Here is a 26,196-nt window from a genome sequence, read left to right on the forward strand (position 1 = left end):
GTTCGACGATTGTAAGGACGTGACCCCTATCGGCCTACCCCTGAGTCGATTCCTAGTCCCACCAGGAGTACTTGCTCTAAATTTGAAGCAAATCGGACAAGTCTAGCTACCGGACCAACGTGCCTGAAGTTTGTATGGGATTTTTCGACAATTTATATGGAGATAACCCACTAGCTCGCATTTTCACCGCTAGGTGGCACAGTATGCATCGAATTATCACTGTAAAAGAAAATAGGAAATATAATTTAATTGTGTACAACTTTGTCGAAGACTGCTAGTCAATTCGGCTTTGTTAAAAGAAGTTATTAAACTTTTAGCGAAGTGGTGTCTGAGTCAGTTTTGCATGGGGCCTAGCAGTGCATGGTAGTGTATCGGTACTAGGTTCTAACAAACTAAACATTTTTGTGGAATAATGGTTAGATTTAGCTGAATAGTATGTTCGGAAGAATTGCAATACATAATATGAGTTATGTCTTGGTTAGAAAATTTTAGTGCCACCTGTGACCGCATAGATGGCGCCAACACTAACTTTTCAACGGAGAGAGATAGAAATTAGGTGTCTTCTACAAATATCATCGGTTCTATTTACTATAAAATCCATTCAAAAAATGGTTTTTGAAGAAAATTGTTCAAGGAGCTTAACTTTTCGGGGCAGTGATGCCAACTATGCGATTTGTTCAGTTAAATATTAAAAGTTATTTTTTCTCTTATTACAAATATTTTAATTTTGAAGATTCTAATATCATCGTGTTCTGTAGATATTTTTACATAAAAACACTTATGCACTGTTTTGAAGGGAAGAACTCGAATTTTCTCATATAAAAAATCCATTTTTATTGGCCAAAATTGAGAAAATCTTCAAACAGTCAATTGACCCTGATCTGCTAAAAAGAAACCAAAAACGTAGTTTTTCATAATTTCTCGTCTACTTCACAATAAATTATGTGTGAACTCAGAATCCTCAAGTTGGTTTTTTATTGTTGTGCGCCTGCGATTTTATATGGGAAATAGCGTTTTTTTGCTTCAAAATATCGCTGATTTTCTATTTTGCTGAAAAAATCGGATAGTTGGCAGCACTGCCGCCAATAACTAATATTTTTTCTAAACTCCTTGAACAATTTTCTTCAAAACCCATCTTACGGTTTGGTTCTAGAGTAAACAGAAGCGGAAATATGTTCAAAAGGAAATCAAGGATTTTGAAAATTTGCCAAAACGGGGGGGGGCTCCCATGGCCCGAGCGGTGATTGAATAGACACAAAAATTTGGGTTTTTATATATTGGCCCTAGATGAACAATTCCTCCAAATTTGATTCAAATCCGTGAAGGTCGGTTACACGTGCCTTGATCACTGCGCGTGGAATGACCCTTACATAGAATACATGGGAATTGAGAGGGACCATCAAGTCATCTGATTAAAACGTTTTGAACAGGAAGAGTGGAGTAGCCAGATTCTTGTTGCTAACATTTCATGAACATGGCGCAGGATTTTCTCCCCACCTATTGAGGCTACTTTTTATAACAATGCATTGTAATTGGCTTATATGGTCTTGTTATTGGAAGCAAGCTTCCGTAGTACATGTAAGCGAAGTCACTTTCCGACCACTCAATTCCTTTTTGGCCCTTCGTACAGTAGCATGCTGAGTATGGTCAGAGAGTAATGCTTGAACACGTCATGCTTGTCGTGTAAAGATTGCTCAGTGCTATGAAGAGTGTTCCTGCTACAAAGGTGGTAGTACCACCGCCACCACTACATCTACTGACCACCCCCTTTCAAATGACACCCATACTTAGTATGGTTTTCACTGTTGTTTGTAGTAAGCCACCATATTGGTTTTCGAAAATGGCGTCAAAAATCACTTTATGACTACCCCTTTCTGATACCTATACTGATGATAGTTTTCGCCGTTTTGCAGTAACAGGAAACCGCAAACTTGGTTTTCAAAACTGCATAAATAATCAATTTCGTACTTCTTCTCACCAATCCCTTTCAAATGACACCTATATTGATGGAAGTTTTCACTGTTTTTTGGAAACCGGCCGCTGCCATCTTGGTTTTCAAAATGGCGTCAATCATCAATTTCCGTCTCCTGCTGACACACCCCTTTCAAATAACACCCATATTGATGACGGTTTTCACTGTTTCTTTGGAACATGATGCGCCATTTTGGTTTTCGAATTGGCGTCAAAAACCAATTTCCGGCTTTTGCTGATTGCTAGCGCTTTACAATGACGCCATTATTAGTGGTGGTTTGCACTGCACTGTGATAACCGGAAAATGCCATCTTGGTATTAAAAATGGCGCCAAAAATCAATTTCTGTCTTCTATTGACCACTCCCTTTCGAATGACACCCATATTGATGATGCTTTTCACTGTTTTGTGGTAACCGGAAATCGCCATTTTGCTTTTCAAAATGGCGTCAATTATCAATTTCCAGCTTTTGCTGACCGTTCTCTTTCAAATAACACCCATATTGATGGTGGTTTTCACTGTTTTGTGGTAACCGGAAGCCGCCATCTTGGTTTTCAAATGGTTTGGTGACGTCAAATGTCCATCCGTACGGAACCGGTGCCGGAATGGCCTTGAGGGAGCTGTAGAACCGTATGATTGGAAGAACTTCGCATTTCGTATAAAGCTATGAACCCAAATCGCTGAAATGATAGAAAAATATATACATTTTCTTAGGTTCTCCCGGAACAGTTCTCCAGTGGCCAAGATTGGTCCAATTCATGTCTATTGTGAAGGATCAATGGGAAATAGTCATATGTAGCACATTTCAAAATACAATTACTTAAATTTATGGGATGTTTCTTCAAAACTCGTCCGTCACCCCACTGGGATGCCGGATATACCCCAAGGGAATTCGGATTAATTCCGGAACCGGTCCACGGATTTGAACGCTACTCGGTATATGGAAACTGGACTAAATTCCAGATCTTTTAAAGCCAGTTCCATCCAATTCGGTCAAAAATTGACGAAATGAGAGCAAAATTTAATCAAAATTTTCAGAAAAATTTTAACTTGGTACTGTAAGGGTTAAAACCAACAATGGACGTTTGTTTTCTACAAGATGTCGCATTGCGACAAAGTTTGTAGATAACCCAGCTATATTTAAATACAATGTTTCAGACAACCTCTCGTTTGTTAGTTGCTATTCACTTGACAAAACGTTGCTTTTTTTCAATTCTAGCAGTCTCCGATATACTGAACACTGCTTACTAAATGCCGCATGATTTATGTCCAAATTCATTTTACGTTCATTATTCTTTTTAATACAATTAACGCATTTAAAATCCGTTGACGAGCATTCAGATGTTCTATGTGCTCCATTACATCTGGAGCATGCTTCTTTATTCACGCATCCCGTGCTCTTATGACCATATTCTCCACAGTTGAAGCAGCGCAGCACGTTAAAGGCCTCAAAAACAGAACACCTATCCCAGCCAATGTTTACCGCACGGGCTGACATCAGGCTGCTATAAGTGTCCTTATCAACTTCAATTATAACATTGTATTTGTTATATTTGAAGCGTGGATTTTGGAAATTGGCAACAACTTTAACATATTCAAACGGAATACCCTCATTCTGACTCTTCAATAAGTCAATGAAGACTTCTTCAGAGTATCGATCACTCATCCCCATTATTTTTATCTTCGGTTTACCGGGTATCGGTATAACAGCATTATACTTTTCACCCAGATTGCTTACAATGTTTTCTTTCACCGATTCAATATTATCCCGAGTTGCACACTCCACAATAATCGAGCCATCTTTACCGTTTTTAAAGTTGCTAATTTTGTGCACCTTTGCATCTAATTTATTTTTTAATTCATTCCTCGTGTCGTCACTCGATTGCAACGGCTCGACTGGTTTACTCACAATGACCGGACGAGCCTTACGTTTCGTTTGGCTTCTAGTTCTAATTTTATTCGTCCCAGTAGCTCCCGACAAAACATTCGCGTAATTCTACTATTTTTATCAAAACCCTCGTCATTATTTCCATCATCGTCTATTTCAATTAACATCGGTTCATCTTCTTTATTCGTCAAAATTTTTCGTTTTCTACTGGGATTCCCGTCAGATTCAGAATGAACCTTCGTATTACTAAAATTCCTCTTTCTGTTCATTCCAACTAATTCAATTTCACGCTTAACATTTTCATTAAAACAACTTTTAAAATCTTCCAACTTCTTGGCAACACTGTTTTCCAACCCAGCCAATTTACTCTCGAGAGAGTTGTTGACAGACCTGATCAGTTTTTCTATTCCGTTTTCTACTGCGATGTTTATCTGTGCATCGATGTTTTTTTTTCGGGCATCAGTGAGAGATTCAGAAATGGAAGCGAATTGTTCCATTTTCTTATCCAACTCAATGATTATCGAACTGTCATCCTGCACACCAGAAGACTGGGTTGATAAACATTTTGCACATTTGTAGCAAAGACTTGCATTATCAGCCACCCAATTTACCATGGCCTTTGTTAACCCGGAACATTTTTGATGGTATTTATCGCCGCAAAAAAGGCATAGTACAAGACCTTCGGCGAGACTCACCGTGCCCGTACACTTTGCACACAGGCCACTCATTATAGGCCAATTAAACAACAGCTGGAGAAGCGGGACAAAAACAAAAAATATAACACTGCGTCACCTCGCTGCTGGGAAACTTACAAAGCCGATGCAGCGAAATGAAATCCGAAAATCACAGAACAATAATAGTCTGTATGACTACACACTATACTTATCTGAATGATATTCCGATTAGCGATTAGCGCCCACAAAGTTTTCAACGAAAAGCAAAGTATTTCTCACAAATTTAAGCGATTGCTTCCTGCACTATGTACACACAAGTTACTGTATTCACTTTCACAAAAGCACTGCTATAGATTGGCAAATATTGCGTCATTCTGGCTAGTCTAGTCTACTCAGCGCAGAATTCTGAGATAACATAACTTGCTGCTGTTTTTTGCTTGCTGTCAAATACCTGCCGAGAAGTGAACCGATTTAGAGGTGCCGACCATAATGACTTCCATTTCTTTACAACCACCTTTGCAGGATTTGTTGACGCTACACGTTTCTATTTAACTGCTAGTTGTTGTTGAGAGTTCCACGGTGGCGGAATTTCTCGCGATACTGATGCCCGTTTTTTGTGAACCATTTAGCACTCTGGCTAAGGGGGAGATCACCGGCGGTGAATCTTTTGGTGAAATCTCTAACCCTATATGCGGGGTTGAGAATCGACCCAAGGTGAGTTGCGTACAAGGCAATTGATTTACCAACTACGCTATGCCCGTCCCCCACATACTAACTAGCTTTTCACTGCATTTTTAATTGACGGAGCGCGTTGCGGGTATTTTTGTGATATTCTAGAATGAAGTTGATGTACTACAGTTCTTTGCGACTGAGCTGTTAGCTTGTTACAAATTATCAAAATCATTGATTATTATCGACTGTTACCGCCAGCACTGCTTCGCAGTGTGGACACGGCCTTACTATGCGAACGCAACCACTGTGAACGCGGCCTAATGCAAGCGGCGCGTCAACCGGTATGAACTGTCAATTGACGCGGGAAGATGACATGGCTTGCCATCAGCAGTTATTTCCGTTTGCACAATCTTTTTTTCTTTGCAACATCGAACGCGATCAGACTGTTAAATTGACTTAAACTAACTTACAGCTAGGACTTAAAACTAAAATCACAGATCATTATCACAGTGAGTAGAACTAAAGCTGTACGCATTGGAGCTCATGCTTAACCTAGAATTTTGATCACAGATAGTTTAAAGTGGAGGAATAGTCTTCCCCGGATTAAAATTGATTCGCACACCGAAATTTGTGAGTTACTTATATTGTTTACATGCGTTATCTAACTCTGAATAAAATTACAGCTTTAAGCTGTTTCCGCATCAATTTGCGACAGCTAACAAGATTTCGGATTTCACCTTTTGTTCTCTGAACAAAATCTTAAAGAAATTTCGTGGCCGGGAAAGGTATCGAATTGTGCCCAGCTGAATTTCACCATGCCAAATACGGATCCCAACCTCAAAACGCCCGAGCAGGGAAAATCATCGGATTGTGTTTGCTGCGCCCATCCGGAATCGGCCGATGATTGCGTTCAATGCGACCGATGCGATGGTTGGTGGCACATGTCATGTGCTCAAGTCACATCGTCTGTTGCAGACCGGCCGTGGACATGTAGGCATTGTTTGCCGGTGAGTGTGTGCACTCCCACTTCCAACGCAAAGGCGGCACGGATGAAGATGCAGCGACTGAAAGAGCAGCAGGAATTAGAGCAACGTCATCTAGCAGAGAAACACCAGCTGGAGGAGGAGTTGGAAGAAACGGCTAGTAATAGGAGCCGGATCAGTCACAGGACGAGCCAGGATAGAGTAAAGCAGTGGCAACAGCAGTGCATGGAACAGGGTGCAAGCGCGCATGGTCAGCAGATGGATCAACCGACAGGCGGGGCAGCAGCTTCCCCGGCCATGCAATTATGCGATCGAGAACCAACGTTGGGACAGGTGGTTAACCCATCGGAACCAGGTCTGGTTACTCGAGATCAGCAGCAGTATACCGGCGCGATGCCGAAAACACCTAAGAACCCACAATTGGAATTCTCCGTGCTCCCCGCAGTCCAGCCCCCCGTTCCCCCCGCAGCACCAACGTGTGGAAATTCGTTCGACCCTCACCAATCGGGTCTCATCGTTCGGGATCAGCAGCTGTATACCGGCGCGATCCCAAAGGCACATCGGAGTCAACAGGGTGAATTCCTCGTGCCCCCCGTAGTAACAACCCTGGGCAATTTGTTCGACCCTCAACAACCGGGTCTCACCGTTTGTGATCAGCAGCAGTATACCGGCGCGATCACTCAGAGACAGCAGGTAGCAGGTTCGAGAGGTAAAGTCCAGCCCCCCGTTCCCCCCGTAGCACATCAAGGTAAGCCACTGAATTATCCACCTACTAGTGTACCATTACCATCCAACTATGGATGCTCCCTCCAACACATAATGAAACAGTTCGGAACGTTGGCAGCCTCGGCCACGGTTCCATCGAACAACATGAATACAGTTTTTCCCTCGACGGGATCGAATGTTGGCCTTGCGCCACAGGCAAATCCAAGTATACATTCCGGATTAGTATCCGCAACTGCGGGACCGCCAATCGTAGGCCATACGCCACTGGCAAATGGGACAGTTTTTCCCAATATGGAACTGTCAAATGTTGGCCCTATGCCACACGTAAATCCGTCACTATCTACAGGCATAGTTCCCCCTCCGCCGGGACTGCCTGTCGTTGAACAATACACCCCCTCCCCCTCGCAGCTAGCCGCGCGTCAAGTGATGTCCCGCGATCTACCTTCGTTCTCTGGCAATCCTGTTGATTGGCCAATCTTCATCAGTAGCTTTATGAATAGTTCGCTGGCGTGCGGTTACAATAGTGCCGAGAAACTTTCGCGTCTTCAACGTTGCCTGAAAGGGCACGCGTACGAATCTGTCAAAAGCAGGTTGCTGCTTCCGGAATCAGTGCCTCAAGTGATCGATACTCTTCGGTTGTTATACGGGCGACCCGGGTTATTAATCGGTGCATTGTTACAAAAAGTGCGCAGTGTCCAGGCACCGAAGGCGGAGAAATTGGAAACTATAATCGACTTCGGCATGGCTGTGCGCAGCCTCTGCGACCACCTGGAAGCAGCGGGACAGCAGGAACATCTCTCGAATCCTACGTTGCTGATGGAGCTGGTGGAGAAGCTACCTGTACACACCAAGATGCAGTGGGCGGACTACATACAACAGCACCCGGTAGTAAACCTCAAGGCGTTTGGAGATTTTATGCTCAAAGTCGTCACAGCCGTTTGCAGTGTGTCAAACTACACCGGCGAAAGTAACAGTAGTCAGCAGAAGCCGAGACACAAAGGAGCGGTGAACACGCATAGCAACGAAGCAGAATCCGTTCGTGAGGTAGTGAGCGAAAAGGATCGAGCGTGTATATGCTGCAAGAAATCAGGTCACCGTCTAGCAGAATGCACCGCATTTAAGGCGTATACTGTGGACAGCCGATGGAACTTCGTACGAGATAAAGGTCTTTGCCGGAGTTGTCTCAACGCACATGGGAAGAGAAGCTGCAGAAACGCGACGCTGTGCGTGATCGATGGATGTACCTACCGTCATCATGCACTGCTACATTCAAATCGATCCAATGCAAACCAGCGACCAACCCAAGAATTGTCTATTGTTCAGAACCATACACATCGGCAAGGCAAGCAGACTTTTCTTTTCCGCATAATTCCTGTCGTTCTCCGTGGGCCACGAGCGACCATTGAAACTTTCGCATTTCTGGATGATGGTTCGGACTTGTCGCTCATCGAGAACAGCCTGGTGGAGCAATTGGGTATCGACGGTCGGAAGACACCGTTGTGTATGAAGTGGACCGGAAACGTCACCAGAGTTGAATCGGAATCGAAGCAAGTGAGAGTTTTCATCAGGGGAGCCAATAGCAACAAGCAGTTCACGATCAACGACGTTCGTACTGTAAATGAGCTTACTTTACCGGAACAGAATCTAGATTACGACAAGCTGGCGCGACACTACCGCCATCTGCAAGGTCTGCCGATCGCTAGCTACACGAAAGCGATTCCCCGTCTGCTGATCGGCGTTAACAATGCGAACCTCACGGTACCGCTGCAGGCAAGAGAAGGAAAGAGAACCGAGCCTATTGCCGTGAAAACAAGGTTAGGATGGTGCATATTTGGCGGTGGTGAAAGTAGGGATACGCATTCGTTGAATTATCACGCTTGTGAATGTGCCGGTACCGGCGACCAGGAGCTGCACAATGCAGTGAAAGACTATTTTTCTATGGAGGATGCCGGAGTTCAACCGCCAGTCGTGCTGGAATCTGTAGAAGACACGCGAGCTAGGGAGATTATGGAGCGGACGACTATCCGAGTAGGAGAACAATTCCAAACTGGCCTACTGTGGAGGTACGACGAAATAGAATTCCCGGACAGCTACAACATGGCGGTGAAGCGTTTCGAATGTCTGGAGCGTAGGATGCTGCGAGATCCCGAGCTGGCAGCCAATCTGAAGAAGCAAATAGCGGAGTATCAGCTGAAAGGCTATGCGCACCGTGCAACTCAGAAGGAGCTCGCACTAGCCGATCCTAAACGAGTGTGGTATTTGCCGTTAGGAGTAGTTACGAACCCCCGGAAACCGGGCAAAGTCCGCCTTATATGGGACGCGGCAGCGAAAGTAGATGGAATATCCCTAAACTCCATGCTACTAAAAGGCCCGGATCAGTTATCTTCGCTTCCCGGAGTTCTGCTGCGTTTTCGTCAGTACAAGGTGGGAGTTTCGGCAGACATCCGTGAAATGTTCCACCAGTTGTTAATCTGTGAACCGGATCGTCATTCTCAGCGCTTCTTGTTCCGGAGCGATCCATCAAGGCCTGTCGAAACGTACATTATGGACGTGGCGACCTTTGGATCCACGTGTTCGCCAGCATCAGCCCAGTATGCGAAGAACAAAAACGCCGAAGAATTCGTCGCTCGCTATCCCCGAGCTGTCGAGGGAATCCAGAGAAACCACTACGTGGACGACTATCTGGATAGCTTCGAGAGTGTGGATGAGGCCGAAAGAGTTTCCCGCGCAGTCGGAGCAATCCATCAGAAAGGAGGATTCCACCTTAGAAATTGGTTGTCGAACAGTGCCGAAGTTCTACGTGGACTGAACGAGGAAGCTACCAACGCCAGCAAGAATCTCTGCTTGAGTACAACGGACGGCGATCGAGTGCTCGGCATGCTGTGGCAGACGACCGACGATGAGCTGCGGTTCTCGATGAATTTGAAGGAGGAAATTCAACGTGTATTAAATGAAGGCGAGCGGCCAACTAAACGACAGATATTGAAGTGCTTGATGGGAATATTTGATCCACTGGGGCTTCTTAGTGTGTACCTCGTGCACGGCAAGATCCTACTTCAGGACGTGTGGCGAGCCGGACTGCAGTGGGACGAAAGGGTGCCGGAAGAAATATTCGAACGTTGGGCTAGGTGGACCGCTCTGTTCCCGAAGATAAGAGATCTGCGTATTCCGCGGTGCTACTTCGAGGAAGCGACCGAACAGACGTACAAACGATTGCAACTGCACGTATTCGTCGATGCGAGCGAAGTTGCCTTTTCTGCTGTAGCATACTTCAGAGTGATTGACATAGAAGGCAAAGCCGAATGCTCGTTAGTTGCGGCAAGAACAAAGGTCGCTCCACTGAAACCCCTCTCGATTCCCCGTTTGGAGCTTCAAGCAGCGGTATTGGGCAGCCGCTTGATGTCGTTCGTGCAGGAGAACCACAGTGTTAAAGTCAAACAGCGGTTTCTGTGGAGTGATTCCGCAACAGTGCTGGCCTGGTTACGAGCCGATCATCGTCGGTACAAGCAGTACGTTGCCTGCCGAGTAGGAGAGCTTCTTTCTACAACGGATGTAGCTGAATGGCGGTGGGTTCCCAGCAAATCGAATCCAGCGGACGCTGCCACGAAGTGGGGAAAGAACTCATGCCCGAAAGAATGCGACGAATGGTTTAAGGGACCTAAGTTTTTGCGGCTGTCCGAAGACAATTGGCCGGAGCAAGTGAAAACATCAACGGCTCCTGAAGAAGAACTACGGCCCTGCTTGGTGATCCAAGGAGCGACTATTCCGGAGTGTGTGGTGGATTTCGCCCGGTTCTCAAGGTGGAGACGACTTCTTGGAGCAGTAGCATATGTACACCGTTTCATAGACAACTGTCAGCGGAGGCGAAGAAATGAGAAGCCGGAACTACTGCATCTGAGTCAGGACGAGCTGAGAAAAGCGAAGAGCACGATAATACGGATGGTACAGTGGCAGGAGTTTCCCGCAGAAATGGCCTCGCTTACGAGAGGACAAACGGAGTTGCCTAAGACAAGCCGTTTGTATCAAACAACGCCGACAATGGATGAACACGGAGTGCTGCGCGTTGATGGACGAATTGGAGCCGCACCACATGCCGCATTCGATGCCAGGTTCCCGGCGATTCTCCCAAGAAAACACCATGTAACGAAGCTTGTGGTCCACGACTTTCATCGAGCCTGCCGGCATGGGAACTCGGAGACGGTAGTGAATGAAGTTCGGCAGTACTACAACATTTCACGGTTAAGGACGGTGGTGAAGCAAGTTGCGGCTGCATGCCAGTGGTGTAAAGTCGCGAAAGCGAACCCGAAGGTTCCTCGAATGGCACCGCTGCCTGTGGCTCGATTGTCATCGTTCTGTCGGCCGTTTACCTACACCGGCATAGACTTCTTTGGGCCGTTCTTGGTGAAAGTGGGAAGGAGCGCTGCCAAACGTTGGATCTGCCTATCCACGTGTCTCACCACACGTGCCGTCCATGTTGAGGTTGCCCATAGCCTGTCTACACCGTCGTGCGTCAAGTGTATTCGCCGTTTCGTTTGTCGGCGAGGAGCGCCAGCGGAAATCTATACCGACAATGGTACCAACTTCCAAGGTGCCAAACGTTTGCTGCAGGAAGAAATCGAAAACGAATTGGCAGCGACGTTCACAAATGAAGATACAAAGTGGAATTTCATCCCGCCAGGAGCACCTCACATGGGTGGCGCGTGGGAAAGGATGGTGCGGTCAGTTAAGTCGGCAATGGAAGCTGCTTACAAGAACGATCGAAAGTTGGACGATGAAGGACTGGAAACGTTAGTCGTCGAAGCCGAGGGTATCGTCAACAGTCGACCACTTACCTACTTACCTTTAGACGCTGCCGATGGTGAGGCTCTAACACCAAACCACTTCCTATTAGGAAGCTCTAAGGGAGTGCGTCAGCCGGCTGTTAACATTAGTGACCCTGCCTATGCGGTGAAGAGTTCCTGGAACCTTATACAGCATCAACTGGACATATTTTGGAAGCGTTGGGTTCAGGAATACCTCCCGATGCTCACTAAGCGGATGAAGTGGTTCGGAGAAGTGACTCCCGTAGCTGTTGGAGATCTGGTCCTCGTAGTTGATGACACTCGCCGAAATGGCTGGCTACGTGGAAGAGTGAAGGAAGTTGCGACTGCCGAAGACGGACGCGTTCGGCAAGCTGTGGTTCAGACTGCGAGGGGGTTACTGCGTAGACCGGTGTCAAAATTGGCCGTGTTGGAGGTTGAGCCAGATGGTAAAACTGGGACCGGTGACCAGTGTTACGGGGGAGAGGATGTTACCGCCAGCACTGCTTCGCAGTGTGGACACGGCCTTACTATGCGAACGCAACCACTGTGAACGCGGCCTAATGCAAGCGGCGCGTCAACCGGTATGAACTGTCAATTGACGCGGGAAGATGACATGGCTTGCCATCAGCAGTTATTTCCGTTTGCACAATCTTTTTTTCTTTGCAACATCGAACGCGATCAGACTGTTAAATTGACTTAAACTAACTTACAGCTAGGACTTAAAACTAAAATCACAGATCATTATCACAGTGAGTAGAACTAAAGCTGTACGCATTGGAGCTCATGCTTAACCTAGAATTTTGATCACAGATAGTTTAAAGTGGAGGAATAGTCTTCCCCGGATTAAAATTGATTCGCACACCGAAATTTGTGAGTTACTTATATTGTTTACATGCGTTATCTAACTCTGAATAAAATTACAGCTTTAAGCTGTTTCCGCATCAATTTGCGACAGCTAACAAGATTTCGGATTTCACCTTTTGTTCTCTGAACATCGACTTTTCAACAAACGTACTTGTTGTAGGTGATTATAATCTTCTTAATCTTCGGTGGATTTTTGATGACGATTGCAAGTGCTACCTTCCTGAAAATGCAACCACGGAACAAGAGATGGCCATCACAGAAACATTGGTCGCTGGTGGCTTGTATCAAATCTGCTCTGTTAGCAACGTGAATGGACGGACCCTCGATTTAGCTTTCGTTAATGACACGGACGTGTTCGAACTGATTGAGCTTCGCTATAGTCTATACTGAAGGTTGACCCTCACCATAAACCCTTCGTTTTAAGATTTGAGTTGCGACGACTTCAACTTTGACTTTACTCGATGCAACTTTGATGCAACTCTCAATGGCCATTGGTGCACTCAATTGGCGTGAGATGCTGGTTGGAAATGCCTTAGATCAGGCAGTTGTGGCGTTCTATGATGCCATATATGAGATTCTTGGCCGTAATGTTCCTAAACAACGTGTCAGCAGAAAAGCAGAATATAAATTTCGGTGGTGGAATGCTGAACTTGGTCGCCTACGCAACGTACTCCGGAAACAACGAAAGCGATATTTACATCATAGGACCGACGACAACAAAACTATTCTTCGTCAAACTGAACTGCAATATGAAACAGCCCGGAACAGTGCACTCGGTGAATATGCTTGCCTCCTGTATTTATAAAGCATTGTACCCGAGCACTTTCTGCACCAATAAGTATTATTTTTCAGCGTTCAATCACGGAAAATATTTTCCCAATGGCATGGAAAGAAGCTACTATAGTTCCTATTCATAAGGCTGGAGATAGGCACAATGTTGAAAACTACAGAGGAATCTCGCTGCTGAACTACCTAGCTAAAGTTCTGGAAAAGTTTGTGTTCAATGCGATGTACGCTGCTTCTTCCAACATAATCGACCAACGACAACACGGATTTATGAAAAAACGCTCCGCCACTCCGAATTTGATGACGTACACGAGCTTTCTAGTTCCAGCTGTAGAGAAGCGCCAACAAGTGGACGCTATATATTTTGATTTCGCAAAAGTATTCGACAAGGTGCCCAACAACATTGCTGTTTTGAAGCTGGAGCGACTAGGCTTTCCTGAGTGGGTTACCAGATGGCTGCATACTTACCTCTCACAACGTTAGAATTGGCACTACATGCTCAAGCGCATTCGTAACGCCAACCGGTGTGCCTCAAGGAAGTCATCTAGGACCACTGATCTTTCTCTTATTCATCAACGATCTCTACAGCTGCATCAACTCTGAAAAACTGCTGATGATCTGAAAATCTTTCGTTCAATTGCTTCAGTACTCGACTCTGCTGTGCTCCAAGACGATGTAGCCAATATAGAGGAATGGTGTTTGCTGAACGGTATGCAGATCAGCATTGATAAATGTAAGATAAGTTTCGGACGCACGGCAAATATAAGGCGTTGCGAATATACTCTTCAAGCCTGTGTCATCGAGTGGGTGGATTCTATCCATGACCTGGGAGTGTTATTCGACAGAAAACTTCGTTTCGCCGACCACATCACTGCAACAACGGCGAAGGCTTTTGCAATATTGGGTTTTCTAAAACGGAACGCCGTCGATTTTGTGGATTTCTACGCACTGAATTCTTTGTACTGCGCACTGGTCCGGAGCACTTTGGAGTATGCTGTACAAGTATGGGCGCCATACAACGCCGTTCAAAGTAGCCGACTGGAGCGCGTTCAGAGAAGTTTTGTACGATTTGCTCTCAGAAAATTGCCTTGGAACGACCCTATCCGTCGTCCGCCGTATAATAATAGATGCATGTTTCTAGATTTTTATTGGTAGTTCTCTTTTCCACGGCACAAGATTCGGTTTCTTCAGTCGCTCTATGTCTGCGGCAAACTCAGCAGCTTGCACTTGCTTCAGAATATAAAGCTCTGCTTCCTTAAATTCCAGTTGAGTAAGTGGACCGGTGACAATGGGCTTTCCTGCATGTTTCCTGAGGAGATTTGCTGGATACATTTTCACGAACGCTAAAAGACGTAGCAGCTTTTTCCACTTCGAGAACTCTTCCCACCGAAACAGAGGACGCTGTGTAGAATGATGAAACAAATGTATACGCTTCTCTTCAGTGGTCTGGCCGAATTTCAATGTTGTGACAGGCCACTGCTCTTTTGACTCCCACAAAAAATCCAGGCCGCGAAACCACCGGCTTTCAGGTGACAAATGTGGAAGCTTCTGCCATTTCGTGGCATCATCAGCTACCAGGCATTGTAATTCTCTCTCACTCACGCGAGAAGAAGCTTATCCGATGTCCAACTTTTCCGAGACAAGATGAGTCGCAAAATTCTCCGTCTCCACAAATGGCGTGAGAAATAATTTTCCGGATAAAATTTATTTGATTTTTTCCTTCTCATCGGAGAAGGTGATAATATTTTAATTTCATGGAAATCAATAAAAGCGTCAAAATATACATTCAATTTCAATGAAAGGCGGCAAAGAAATACGATAGACTTGTTCTTTCGTGTTTTGGAATAGTGACAGCAAAACAGCGAGCGCCAAAAGGATACCGTGATAAACTCATTCGCTCATTCTCCGGCTGTTTTATTTATCCGGAGAAATAACACGTTGTATTTATCCGGAGAAGTTGTGTGAGTGCCAATAACTTTTCGTGTGAAAATGTGAGTTTTTAATGTCGCAGTAGCAAATTATCTGGACGCATTTACTCATATGAGCGATAAATGCAATGCCTGTCAGCTACGTTTAATTTTGACGGAATCCAGTTCCACCCGTTCAGTTCCGTCATCTCCAGTAATTCACTGACTCGCACTGCCACGAACTGGCTGTATTTTCGGTGATCGGAATTAATCCAGCACAAAACATCACGCGAGTCCGACCAGAAGAACCTTTGCGTGGGTTTCAGCTTGTGTGTCTCCATGACATCGTCAGTTCTAGTCTTGGAATCGACACAAACCGCAATAGGGCTACCCGTGTCTTCGCTCCGATAAACGCACATTCGACTTTACCATTCTCTTCAAACCGCAGATACGCAACCGCAGCAAATCCGTTCTCCGTTTAGAGGCGAAACTGTAATTTTCGTATTTTTTTAGGATTATCAAGCTGATACCAGCTGTAAATAGTAACAATGATCGCTATTGAAAAAATACGGACGAAATCGGTGGTGCAGAACGGTAGTTATTGTAAAAAAACGTAAGGGCGATACTTCAATGCTGATAGGTGGGACCGAAAAAGTAAACAATCGCCAAAGGGGCGATACTATCATTTTGTCAATTTCAATAGCAAAAACAAATTTCAATTTAATAATTTCAAATACTTTATGAAGTTTTGGGTTTCGATCACTGCATCATGCAATCTAGGATGTAAAAAACACAATAGTTCTTAAATAGGAAATAAAACCAAGTCTGGAAATATTCACTGTTGATTTTCTTTGAATGGTATCACTGCTAGTATCGCCCTTTTCAAGAAAAAGCGTTGATTTCTTAGTTCTCAGTCGCGTTGGAAATTTGAGTAAAGTATAAACTTCAAATCGATTCAAAAAAAATTTCGATTTTTTTGGCTCAGTACAATATATAACCCCTTCAGGAAAATTTAGTTTTCCCACCACAATTTAGATATTTTATTAACAGAGCATTAACAATAATTCGTTTGTATGTCTATTTTATAGGCCATTTTTTCGCTTTCCCATTGATTTGGTTTGAGATTTCTAGCACTGATGTTGTCCTATGCCTATGCTGCGTCCTGCCACTATCCCATGTAGTATGTGTTATCAAAAACATCGCGAAGCATCAAGTTCTAAATGTTCTCAAACGATATAATATCCGAAGAGAGTGATAAGAGTTATAAGAAATGTCTCATCACACTGTTAGGTGGATTAAAAACGTTTTTTTATTTTTTTTTGCCCGACTACCTATAGGGAACGTGCCATTTAAGCCGATTTATTCTGCGGTGAAAACACAGATATTTTCAAGACGCCACCACTTTTGTGTGAAATGAGCGCACAGGGCTATTAAGACCGCCTATTCCATCAACCACCGTTCAGCGGGTTGCTTCTGTGCACACGATTGCCACGCCACAGTGAAGAAAATACATGCTGTGCCAATCGACAGCTGTGACTAAACAGAATAATTTTTTTTAACGCGATTTATTTATTTTTTGCTTCTTAATGAGTTTCTCTAATAAAGATTTCATAAGTAAACAATTGTAAAAAAAATTTAAATTGACGGTCCGAATTACCCCTACTTTGTAAAAGTATGGAAAAACGTACAGTTTGGAAAAGTGCAAATGAAAGAATATGGCACAAAAATGTAGTTGACGTTTCAAACTAACAATTAGACCCTTTGACCGATAAATTATTTCTCATTTAGCGAACTAAAAAGCAAGGATGAAAAGAATCGTTCGGTCTAGTAATCATCCAGTATATAGTATCCTACAACTCATTGTTTGATATTTTCTTCGGTCACCATCGTTACGCTTGCTTCGTGCCATTTGAGACAGTAGCGACTGGCTCAAATGACACGTGCCTTGTCGTGATTTATCCCTTCCTCATTTCCTGATCGGAACGATTGGGGAAGTGATAAGGTTAGGGATAATGAAAATAACGACATAGAACGACAAATATCCGGATACGGAATAGCATTACAGCTGGGCAGTTACAAATCAAATTAAATGAAGTTCCGTAATCGTATTCACAAAGATCACACGAATAAAACTCAGCACACTGAATAGTAGCCATGTGATAATAGAGTTTCCAATGTGCAGTCAGTGCCCTGACTGGAATACTGCAATTGTGCTCTGAAAAATACAACAAATTCTTTGACATTTTTGGACTCACATCCGGCAAAAAAGTATTTACAGCCAGACTATCAGAGCAAAAATAGATTCGTTTACTGCAAATTTCCTGTTGAAGTATCGATTGTATGCTACACAGAATCACAAAGAACTCTGCTTGGAATACGGTACAGTATCTACAAAGTGAATGTGATTGGTTTAATCTCATTTCATGCTAATAGACACCAGAACCGGTTCGGCCCTCCAACAAAGAACCGTCAGTATAACAAACTACGTATTCTTCAAGTTGTCGCTCCATCCAGCTAGACAGCCATTCCTTGCGAAGAGGAATTCTTACATTGAAGATTTTAAAAGATGAGTTTACACTTACTGTCACTGCGAGCAAGTGTATACTTATCCCAAGTAACAATTTGGGGCCACAGTCTTGTGTGGCTAGTTGCACGATCTATTGGGTTACTGTTCCAGAGCCCAGTAACCTTAAGACGGTATCCACAAGAAAGTGTTTCTTGTTTCAGAAACACATGTAGTGGTTTTATGTTCAAGAGTGTCTCTAGAGCAGCCGTAGATGTTTTCGAGAACACCCCAGTCATCGCCATCAAGACCTTTCTCTGACGATGGTTTGTCTTAAATTGGATTTTCATGACCTCTCCCTTCTGTCACCAAACAAGGCACTGGCACAAGGTATGCCAGTATTGGTCTAACAATTGTTGTATGGATCCACTGAATGTATTTGGGTTTGAGTCCCCAAGATTTGCCGAAAGACCGACTACATTGGCCGAGGGCCATGCAAGTTTTCTTGATCCTGAAATCGATGTGAGCTGTCCAATTAAGCTTTGAGTCAAGAATTACCCCAACGTACATAACTTGATCTGCGACAATAATTTCAGAGACAAAAAACTGCAATGTACGAGCTCCCGTTGTAACCCTTCGTTGCGTGAAAAGCACCATTGATGTTTTATTTGGGTTAACTGATAGCCCAACACGAAGACACTATTGCTCAACAACACATAAGGCTTGTTGCCTCAAATCAAAGAGTATGTCAATGCAAATACCGGTGATCATTATGTGATAATCATCGGCGAAACCACACGTCGGAAACCCAAGCTCGTTAAGTTTCCTCAACACACCACCTTGAGAACATCCACAGACAATCAGTTTCCTTATCTCTACTTGTCTTAACGATGAGCACAGATGTCGGTTGCTAAGCATTGCGTGTATCCAGTTCGTAATGTCTTAAGGTACTCCATGACCTTGTGCTGCTTCGAAAATGGATTCGAAAGACACGTTGTCAAAAGTACCTTCAATATCGAGAAAAACTCCTTAACTTGATTGCTTTTGTGGAAAAGCACATCCCGAATGTATTGGTTGATTAACCGTTCCACTGATTTGAGAAGGAGGTCAAACTGATCGGTCTAAAACTCTTTGCCTCCTCATAAGTGACGTGGCCACCTTCGGGAATGAATTTTACAGTTATTTCCTGCCACGTTAATGGAATGTATCCTGTTGCAAGAATACAAGTAAGGCAATTTTTCAAAATATGCTTGAAGAATTCATATCCTTTTTGTAGTAGGACTGGAATGATTCCATCCTTTCCCGGAGATTTCTACGGAGCAAAACTTTCAATCGCCTATTTGATCGATTCGTTTGTCACAATTCTACGAGCAATGACCAAGAATTGGAACTTCCTGAAAAGAACTCAAGGGCAGTCGTCAGTGATGGCTCAGTACAGCCTTGAAAGTTTGTGTCAAAAGGACAATTGAGTACTACATCTTCGTCAGACGGGTATTAACCATTAGCAGTTTTAATCGAACTAACATAAGTCTTTCGATTTCGAAAGAAACCTATTTATTCTACCAGTCTCGTTGAGACTGAAGACATTTGTGCGGAGGTTTTTCCAACCAAATCGGTCAAAGGATCGAAGGTTATTTTGGTATGCTTTGAGAGCCAACTTAAATGCCTCCGACCCGTCCCTGCGTCTGCGATTCCAAGCTGTTCTACATAACTTTTTGAGTTGAACAAGTTCAGTATTCCACAAAGGTGTTCCTCTAGAAGCACGCATAACTCGAAGCGGGCAAGCTTCTTGGTATGCTGCTATTATGAGTGCGTTTGTCTTATCCACGACCTCATCCATGTTACGTGGAGATTCAATCGTCGGAAGATACTCCTGAAACCTGATCGCCAAGCCCTCATCGTAGAGGTCCCTGTTCGTAGATTTGGTATTACGGTATGTGACGATATCTAGCGAGACGTTTAAATGATCAAAGCAACGGTTCAAGCTCGTTTTGTACGAGCCAGTTTACCAACTCATGTGTAATACTGTCATAGCAGAGAGTTACATCTAACACCTCTTCTCTGCCAGCTCGTGCAAATGTTGAGCGGATTTCTGCATTAAGAATGCGCAGATTTGTACTACTTTTGTTGCGTAGGCTAAATTGGTTTTGTTCGAATGCAATGAATGCATAATGTCGAATACAATACAAAAGAGAACATGCATAACGAATAATTTCACAGCATTATATTAGCATTATATAGGTTTTATATTTGCTCTATAATACCACCATATGTAATTGTGTGAAGCTGACATAGCTTAAAGATTCCTAAGGATTGAATTCGTAATATCAGCTTTATATACGTAAATACAGCTGCCACTAATGCTACAATTCGCCTGTGCTTATATGCATTCGTAATGCTAATTGGAAGCTGAATTGCATTTGAATTTCGGAAGGAATATTTTTATATTATATTAAAGCTAATTTATAACCAACATTGTACAATGGGTTTAATCCTTACAGTTACTTAGATTTTACATTGAGTATTGGCTGCGAAGTCTGTTAGAACAGAAAGTCAAGTTCCGCTACGGAATCGAGTACTTCTCCTGTCTCTTAAGAGCATCCATAGAGAAATCGTTCCTAGGATGTAATACTAGTGGTCAGTTGATGTCATTGTAATCAAAATGCCATCTATCACTTTCTAAAAGCCACTACGATTCCGCCGGCTTTGAGTTCACCTTAGTACGATATCCAGGCAAACCGATATGCGATTAGTCATGAAAAGGTGCACCACTTGATAACGAGTAAATAATTGATGTAGCTGTTTTTGTTATCAAGATTCTCCAACGGCCAGTCATCCAATAGCCAAAACACGTCAGTCGCGACATCAGGTGCCCGAAACAATCTAATCCCCTTGTTTTTGTATTCACAGGACGACAACCTAACCTGGCGACCGGAGAATCCCGATCTGACCTTCTGCTTCCAGCGAATCATTCTTCAATGGGTGCCCTGTTTTTTCCTTTACATTTTTGCCGTGTACGAAGCATACCGGATAGCGACCAGCCATTACCGTGATATTCCCTGGAATTGTTACAACATTTCGAAAATCATCATCACCTTCCTGCTGATGGTTCTATCCTGGATAGATCTCGGTATGGTTGTGAATTACCATAACCAGGCGAATGTGTTCGACGTACAAATACTGGTTGCCATCTTTAATGCCGTTGCTTACGTGAGTTGCCTTATTCGAAAACTGTTTCAAATTGTCCTAATTTTTCTTTTAACAAATTGCAGATAGTTACAATCGTACTGTACTGCTTCTTCCGCAAGTACGGCATTCGAAGTTCGGGTACAATCTTCATCTTCTGGTTCCTGAAAGCTTTCTTCGGAATTATCCAGATGAGAACCGAAGCCCTCCTGCATGCGGACCGTAACACCCCGATCGGTTCCAGTGGCGACATCATTTTTGACGAGTACCAATTCGTCAGCTATACCCTACAATACTCGTTCATTTGTTTGATTCTCCTGATGGAGATTCTACCGGACCAGGCACCACGCTACAGCGACTACCCTAAGATGAAAAACCCCAGTCCGGAGCTGAAGTCCAGCTTTTTCATAAAGCTACTGTACTTATACTTTGATTCGTTCACCTGGCGTGGATTTCGTAAGCCTCTAACCGACGAAGATATGTACGATCTTAATCCGGATGATACATCGCGGGAGGTGGTTCCACCATTCGACAAATACTGGTACGAGAGTATTGAGAAGGGAAGGCGAAAGCAAATGGCTGCAGACAAAAAGGCCGGTAAGGTGAATCCGACCTACAAACCGCACGGTGCTACAAACGGTTCTACCCTACCGGCTATGGTGAAAGCTTACGGTGGACCTTTCTGGTTTGCTGGTATGCTTCAGTTTGCAATTTCCGGGTTGCAATTCGCTTCGCCGTATCTAATGCAGTAAGTTAATGAATCGTAAACTACCCTAGCACGAATCGTTAACTGTAGTTTTGTGACGTTCTAGGGAACTAATGGTTAACATTGCAACGGATGGACCATTTTGGATGGGAATGCTGATAACGTTCGCACTGTTCGCCACTTCGCTACTGATTGCGCTATTCAACGGGCAGTACTTCCGGAAGACGTTCCTGGTGGGATTCCGAATTCGTACTGGTCTGATCAGTGCTATCTATCGGAAGGCTCTGCGAATTTCTAGTTTCGCTAAAAAGGATACAACTGTCGGTGAAATCGTCAACCTGATGGCAGTGGATGCTCAGCGGTTCTTCGAGTTGACATCCTACCTGCATGTGCTGTGGTCAGCTCCGTTGATTATCGCTCTCTGTCTCTATCTACTGTACGAGATTCTAGGACCAGCGGTATTTGCCGGTCTAGCCGTTATGTTTGTTATGATCCCGCTAACCGGTTTCATTGCTAGTAAGATGAAAGATCTTCAGGTCGAACAAATGCGTATCAAGGATGAGCGGGTTAAGAAAATGAACGAGATTCTGAGCGGCATGAAAGTACTTAAACTGTACGCTTGGGAACCTAGCTTTCAGAAAGATATCGTCAGCGTTCGATCCGAGGAAATAGGTATTCTCAAGGGAATGGCCTACTACGGTGCTGCAACCTTCTTCGTGTGGAGTATGGCACCCTTCCTGGTGACATTGGCGTCTTTTACTGTTTACGTACTGGTCGATGAGAACAATGTCCTCGATCCGACGACAGCTTTCGTATCGTTGGCTCTTTTCAACATTCTACGTTTCCCACTTGCCATGTTCCCGATGATGATCACCTTTGCGATGCAGGCTTGGGTATCGATTAAGCGTATCAACAAATTCATGAACAGTGAGGAGTTGGATCCGAACAATGTGACGCACAACCTAAGCGAAGATGCTGTTGCAATTCGGGATGGAACGTTCTCCTGGGGTGACGATGCGCCAACTTTAAGGAACATTAACTTGTCGATGAGGAAGGGCAAACTTTCGGCGATTGTCGGAAGTGTGGGAACAGGAAAAAGTACGTTAATATCTGCGTTACTTGGGGAGTTGGAGAAGATTAAGGGAACGGTCAATACGGATGGTCGGATTGCCTTCGTCCCGCAGCAAGCGTGGATTCAGAACTCTACACTACGGGAAAATATCCTGTTCGGTAGAGGGTTCGATGAGCGAAAATACGATCGTGTGCTAGAAAGTTGTGCTCTCAAGCCGGACCTGGCAATGCTTCCGGGTGGAGACATGACAGAAATCGGAGAAAAGGGTATTAACTTATCCGGTGGTCAGAAGCAGCGGGTTTCTTTGGCCAGAGCAGTTTACGCCGACGCTGATATCTACCTATTCGACGACCCGCTCAGTGCAGTCGATGCCCACGTCGGGAAGCACATATTTGAAAAGGTTATCGGACCCGAAGGTATGCTGGTCGGCAGAACACGCCTTCTGGTGACGCACGGAATATCCTTCCTACCTTTCGTGGAAGAAATTTTCGTAATGAAGGACGGAGAGATCTCCGAAAGTGGTTCCTATCAGCAACTGCTAGATCAAAAGGGAGCATTCTCCGAATTCCTCAGTCAACACATCCAGGAGCTGGACGAAGAAGACGAAGAGCTGCGAATCATCCAGGAAGCTCTGCAAGACGACGTTTCCCGAAATATTGTTCAACGTGCCATGTCAGTTCGGTCGAACAAATCCAATGGAAGTGGCGGTAGCAAAAAGAAAAAGAAGGTCAGCCGACAGGAATCTCGACATAGTAAACTAATGGAACCAGCTCCTGCACAGGGAACTACACTGATTGAAAAGGAAGAGTCCGCTACTGGAGCCGTCACCTATGCCGTCTACCTCAAATACTTCAAAGCCATCGGATGGAACCTCGGTTTGTGGTCAATTGTCTTCAGCATAATCAATCAAGGTTCGGCCATCTACGGAAGCTTTTGGCTAACGGATTGGTCCGAAGATCCGGAAGCGGCGACTGATCCTTCCGTTCGGGACATGTACCTTGGAGTGTACGGTGGTTTAGGAGGGGTACAGTCCATTGCTTTACTAATCGCGTCGATTACGTTAGCTCTCGGATGTTTGAAGGCAGCTAACATTATGCACAACAATCTACTCGAAAGCACGCTTCGGATGCCGATGTCTTTCTTTGACACAACCCCTCAGGGCAGAATCATGAATCGCTTCTCCAAAGACGTAGACATAGCGGACAATACTTTACCGCAGTCCATTAGAATGTGGCTCCTCATGTTCTTCGGAGTAATCGGCGTCTTTATCGTAATCGCAATATCTACACCAATATTCCTGGCCGTTGTTCCGGTGTTCCTCGTCATCTACTACGCCATTCAGAAACTGTACATCGCTACTTCCCGGCAGCTCAAGCGACTGGAATCCGTCACCAGAAGTCCAATCTATTCGCACTTCGGTGAAAGCATCACCGGTCAATCCACCATTCGAGCCTACGGGGAACAGGAACGTTTCACCAAAGAGTCGGAGAATCGAGTGGACTACAATCAGCTAATGTCCTACCCTAGCATCATCGCTAACCGTTGGTTAGCAATTCGGTTGGAAATAGTCGGAGCGTTGGTAGTATTCTTTGCGGCTCTATTCGCCATGCTAAGCAGGGAAACAATTGGAGCGGCCATGGTTGGCTTATCGGTTACCTACGCACTTCAGATTTCAACCGTTTTGAGTTTCCTTGTCCGAATGACTGCTGAAGTCGAAACGAACATTGTAGCTGTCGAACGGTTAGAAGAATACACGGTACTACCTAGAGAAGCCGAGTGGCAGAAGGGAACAGTTGACAAGTCATGGCCTGCTGTTGGAAAAGTAGATTTTGCCGATTTCCAAATTCGCTACCGGGAAGGGTTGGATCTAGTCATCCGAGGCATTTCATTGAGTGTTAAAGGAGGCGAGAAGATCGGTATCGTGGGCAGAACGGGAGCCGGCAAGTCCAGTTTGACGCTCGGACTGTTCCGCATAGTGGAAGCTGCCGGTGGACAGATTATCATTGACGGGCTGGATATCTCGCAAATGGGATTGCATCAACTGCGCAGTCGGTTAACGATCATCCCACAGGATCCCGTTCTCTTTTCGGGAACTCTTCGTATGAACGTTGATCCGTTCAAAGTATATTCCGATGATCAGGTGTGGAAGGCACTGGAGCTAGCGCATTTGAAAGTGTTTGTTAAGGGTCTCGCGGCCGGATTGGATCACGAGATTGCCGAAAATGGCGAGAATCTGTCCGTCGGTCAACGACAACTCATTTGTCTCGCGAGAGCCATTTTACGGAAGACAAAGGTTCTCATTCTGGATGAGGCAACCGCTGCTGTCGATTTGGAGACGGATGATCTTATTCAGGTTCGTAACGCGAATGATTTTAAGCAACTTCAAACCCCATAAATCGTTTCACTTCCACAGAAAACCATCCGCGCGGAATTCGACGATTGCACTATTTTAACCATAGCTCATCGGTTGAACACGATCCTGGACTCGGATCGAGTGATGGTGCTGGATCAGGGTCTCGTAGCTGAATGTGACACTCCGCAGGCTCTGCTCGCTGACAAAAACACCATCTTCTACGGAATGGCTAAGAACGCAGGAATCGTCAGTTAATCGCCCGGTGGCTGTCACAGGGAATCTCAATTATAGCGACCGGGTCGCACGCAGCTGGAGGATTTCGATAGATGGTAATTTCGACAAGCTTCGATCCAGAACAGTCCGGTTGATCCATTCTTTTGTATTTCAGATTCAACAGGAGGATGACATGCCAGCACTGGTCCAACCGAAGCGCACTACCTTGCATTGCACAACTGCCCAACAAATACTGGATGTGCTGTTTACATCGTACTCAGTCCATGGCTTAGAAGAAGATTTACGCATTAAGTGATATGGAAATAAATTATAATTATTAGACTTTATTATGTATGCTAATCGGTGTTGAAGCAAACACACGAAACAGGGCAATTATGGTGATGACCAGGGAGAAGTTTTTTGTATCATGTTGTTTTATTCATGGCAACAGGTACCTTCAATCCGATCCATTCTAAATTAAGCTTTCTAAGCATAATACTTCAACCTGCTAGTATCTTGATCTTGTGATGACGCATGAATGGAAAATAAAGTTTTGTCAAACATTTCCCCCATTCCGTATTATGGCATTAACTATATCAAAAACTTAGATTTTAAATCAATCCACAACAGAAGATCTCTTGATAAACCATAAGTTTTAGTGAGCTCGTGAGGAAAATCAACCTTTATATTCCTGTGTGGGTTATGTGCCGTATGTTACAGTTTTTGCCGCGGTCCTAGCGCGATCCCAGTCAGTAACTGACACCAATTTGGAACCAGTAAGACGATAAACCCAAAAAGCTTATACAACATATAGCAACTGGCTTCGTTAGCCAAGCGCTGATTTGCTGACGTGCAAGCAAAAACTAACTCTTGTCGTTTGACACCGTCTAT

At 44.5% G+C, this 26,196-nt stretch overlaps 2 protein-coding genes across 6 annotated transcripts in view; both read left to right on the forward strand.

Moving 5' to 3' along the window:
- The window catches only part of LOC131682561 (multidrug resistance-associated protein 1-like), a 34,876-nt gene extending 9,005 nt beyond the window's left edge, over window positions 1-25,871 (forward strand). Inside the window, exons 2-6 of the mRNA XM_058964133.1 lie at window positions 20,686-20,985; window positions 21,048-21,709; window positions 21,774-25,092; window positions 25,153-25,421; window positions 25,481-25,871. Of these exons, the coding sequence (XP_058820116.1) occupies window positions 20,686-20,985; window positions 21,048-21,709; window positions 21,774-25,092; window positions 25,153-25,347 (4,476 nt within the window). The 3' untranslated portion in view covers window positions 25,348-25,421; window positions 25,481-25,871. The remainder of the gene's footprint in view (window positions 1-20,685; window positions 20,986-21,047; window positions 21,710-21,773; window positions 25,093-25,152; window positions 25,422-25,480) is intronic.
- On the forward strand, window positions 5,462-12,692 carry LOC131682560 (uncharacterized). 5 transcript variants are annotated; one of them, XR_009304104.1, is made up of 4 exons: window positions 5,462-5,834; window positions 5,888-12,464; window positions 12,526-12,585; window positions 12,639-12,692. XR_009304104.1 is itself a non-coding variant. In XM_058964132.1 (3 exons), the coding sequence occupies exon 3, from the start codon at window positions 6,020-6,022 to the stop codon at window positions 12,263-12,265; it is 6,246 nt and encodes a 2,081-aa protein (XP_058820115.1). In that variant the 5' UTR covers window positions 5,462-5,713; window positions 5,775-5,834; window positions 5,888-6,019; the 3' UTR covers window positions 12,266-12,684. The 5 variants fall into 5 exon arrangements, 2 of the variants coding, with proteins under 2 accessions (XP_058820115.1, XP_058820114.1); XR_009304105.1 differs by having other exon boundaries at window positions 12,526-12,684; XR_009304103.1 differs by having other exon boundaries at window positions 5,888-12,585; window positions 12,639-12,674.
- Window positions 25,872-26,196: the final 325 nt, after the last annotated feature.

This window comes from Topomyia yanbarensis, chromosome 2 (genome assembly GCF_030247195.1).
Source record: "Topomyia yanbarensis strain Yona2022 chromosome 2, ASM3024719v1, whole genome shotgun sequence".
NCBI lineage: Eukaryota > Metazoa > Arthropoda > Insecta > Diptera > Culicidae > Topomyia > Topomyia yanbarensis.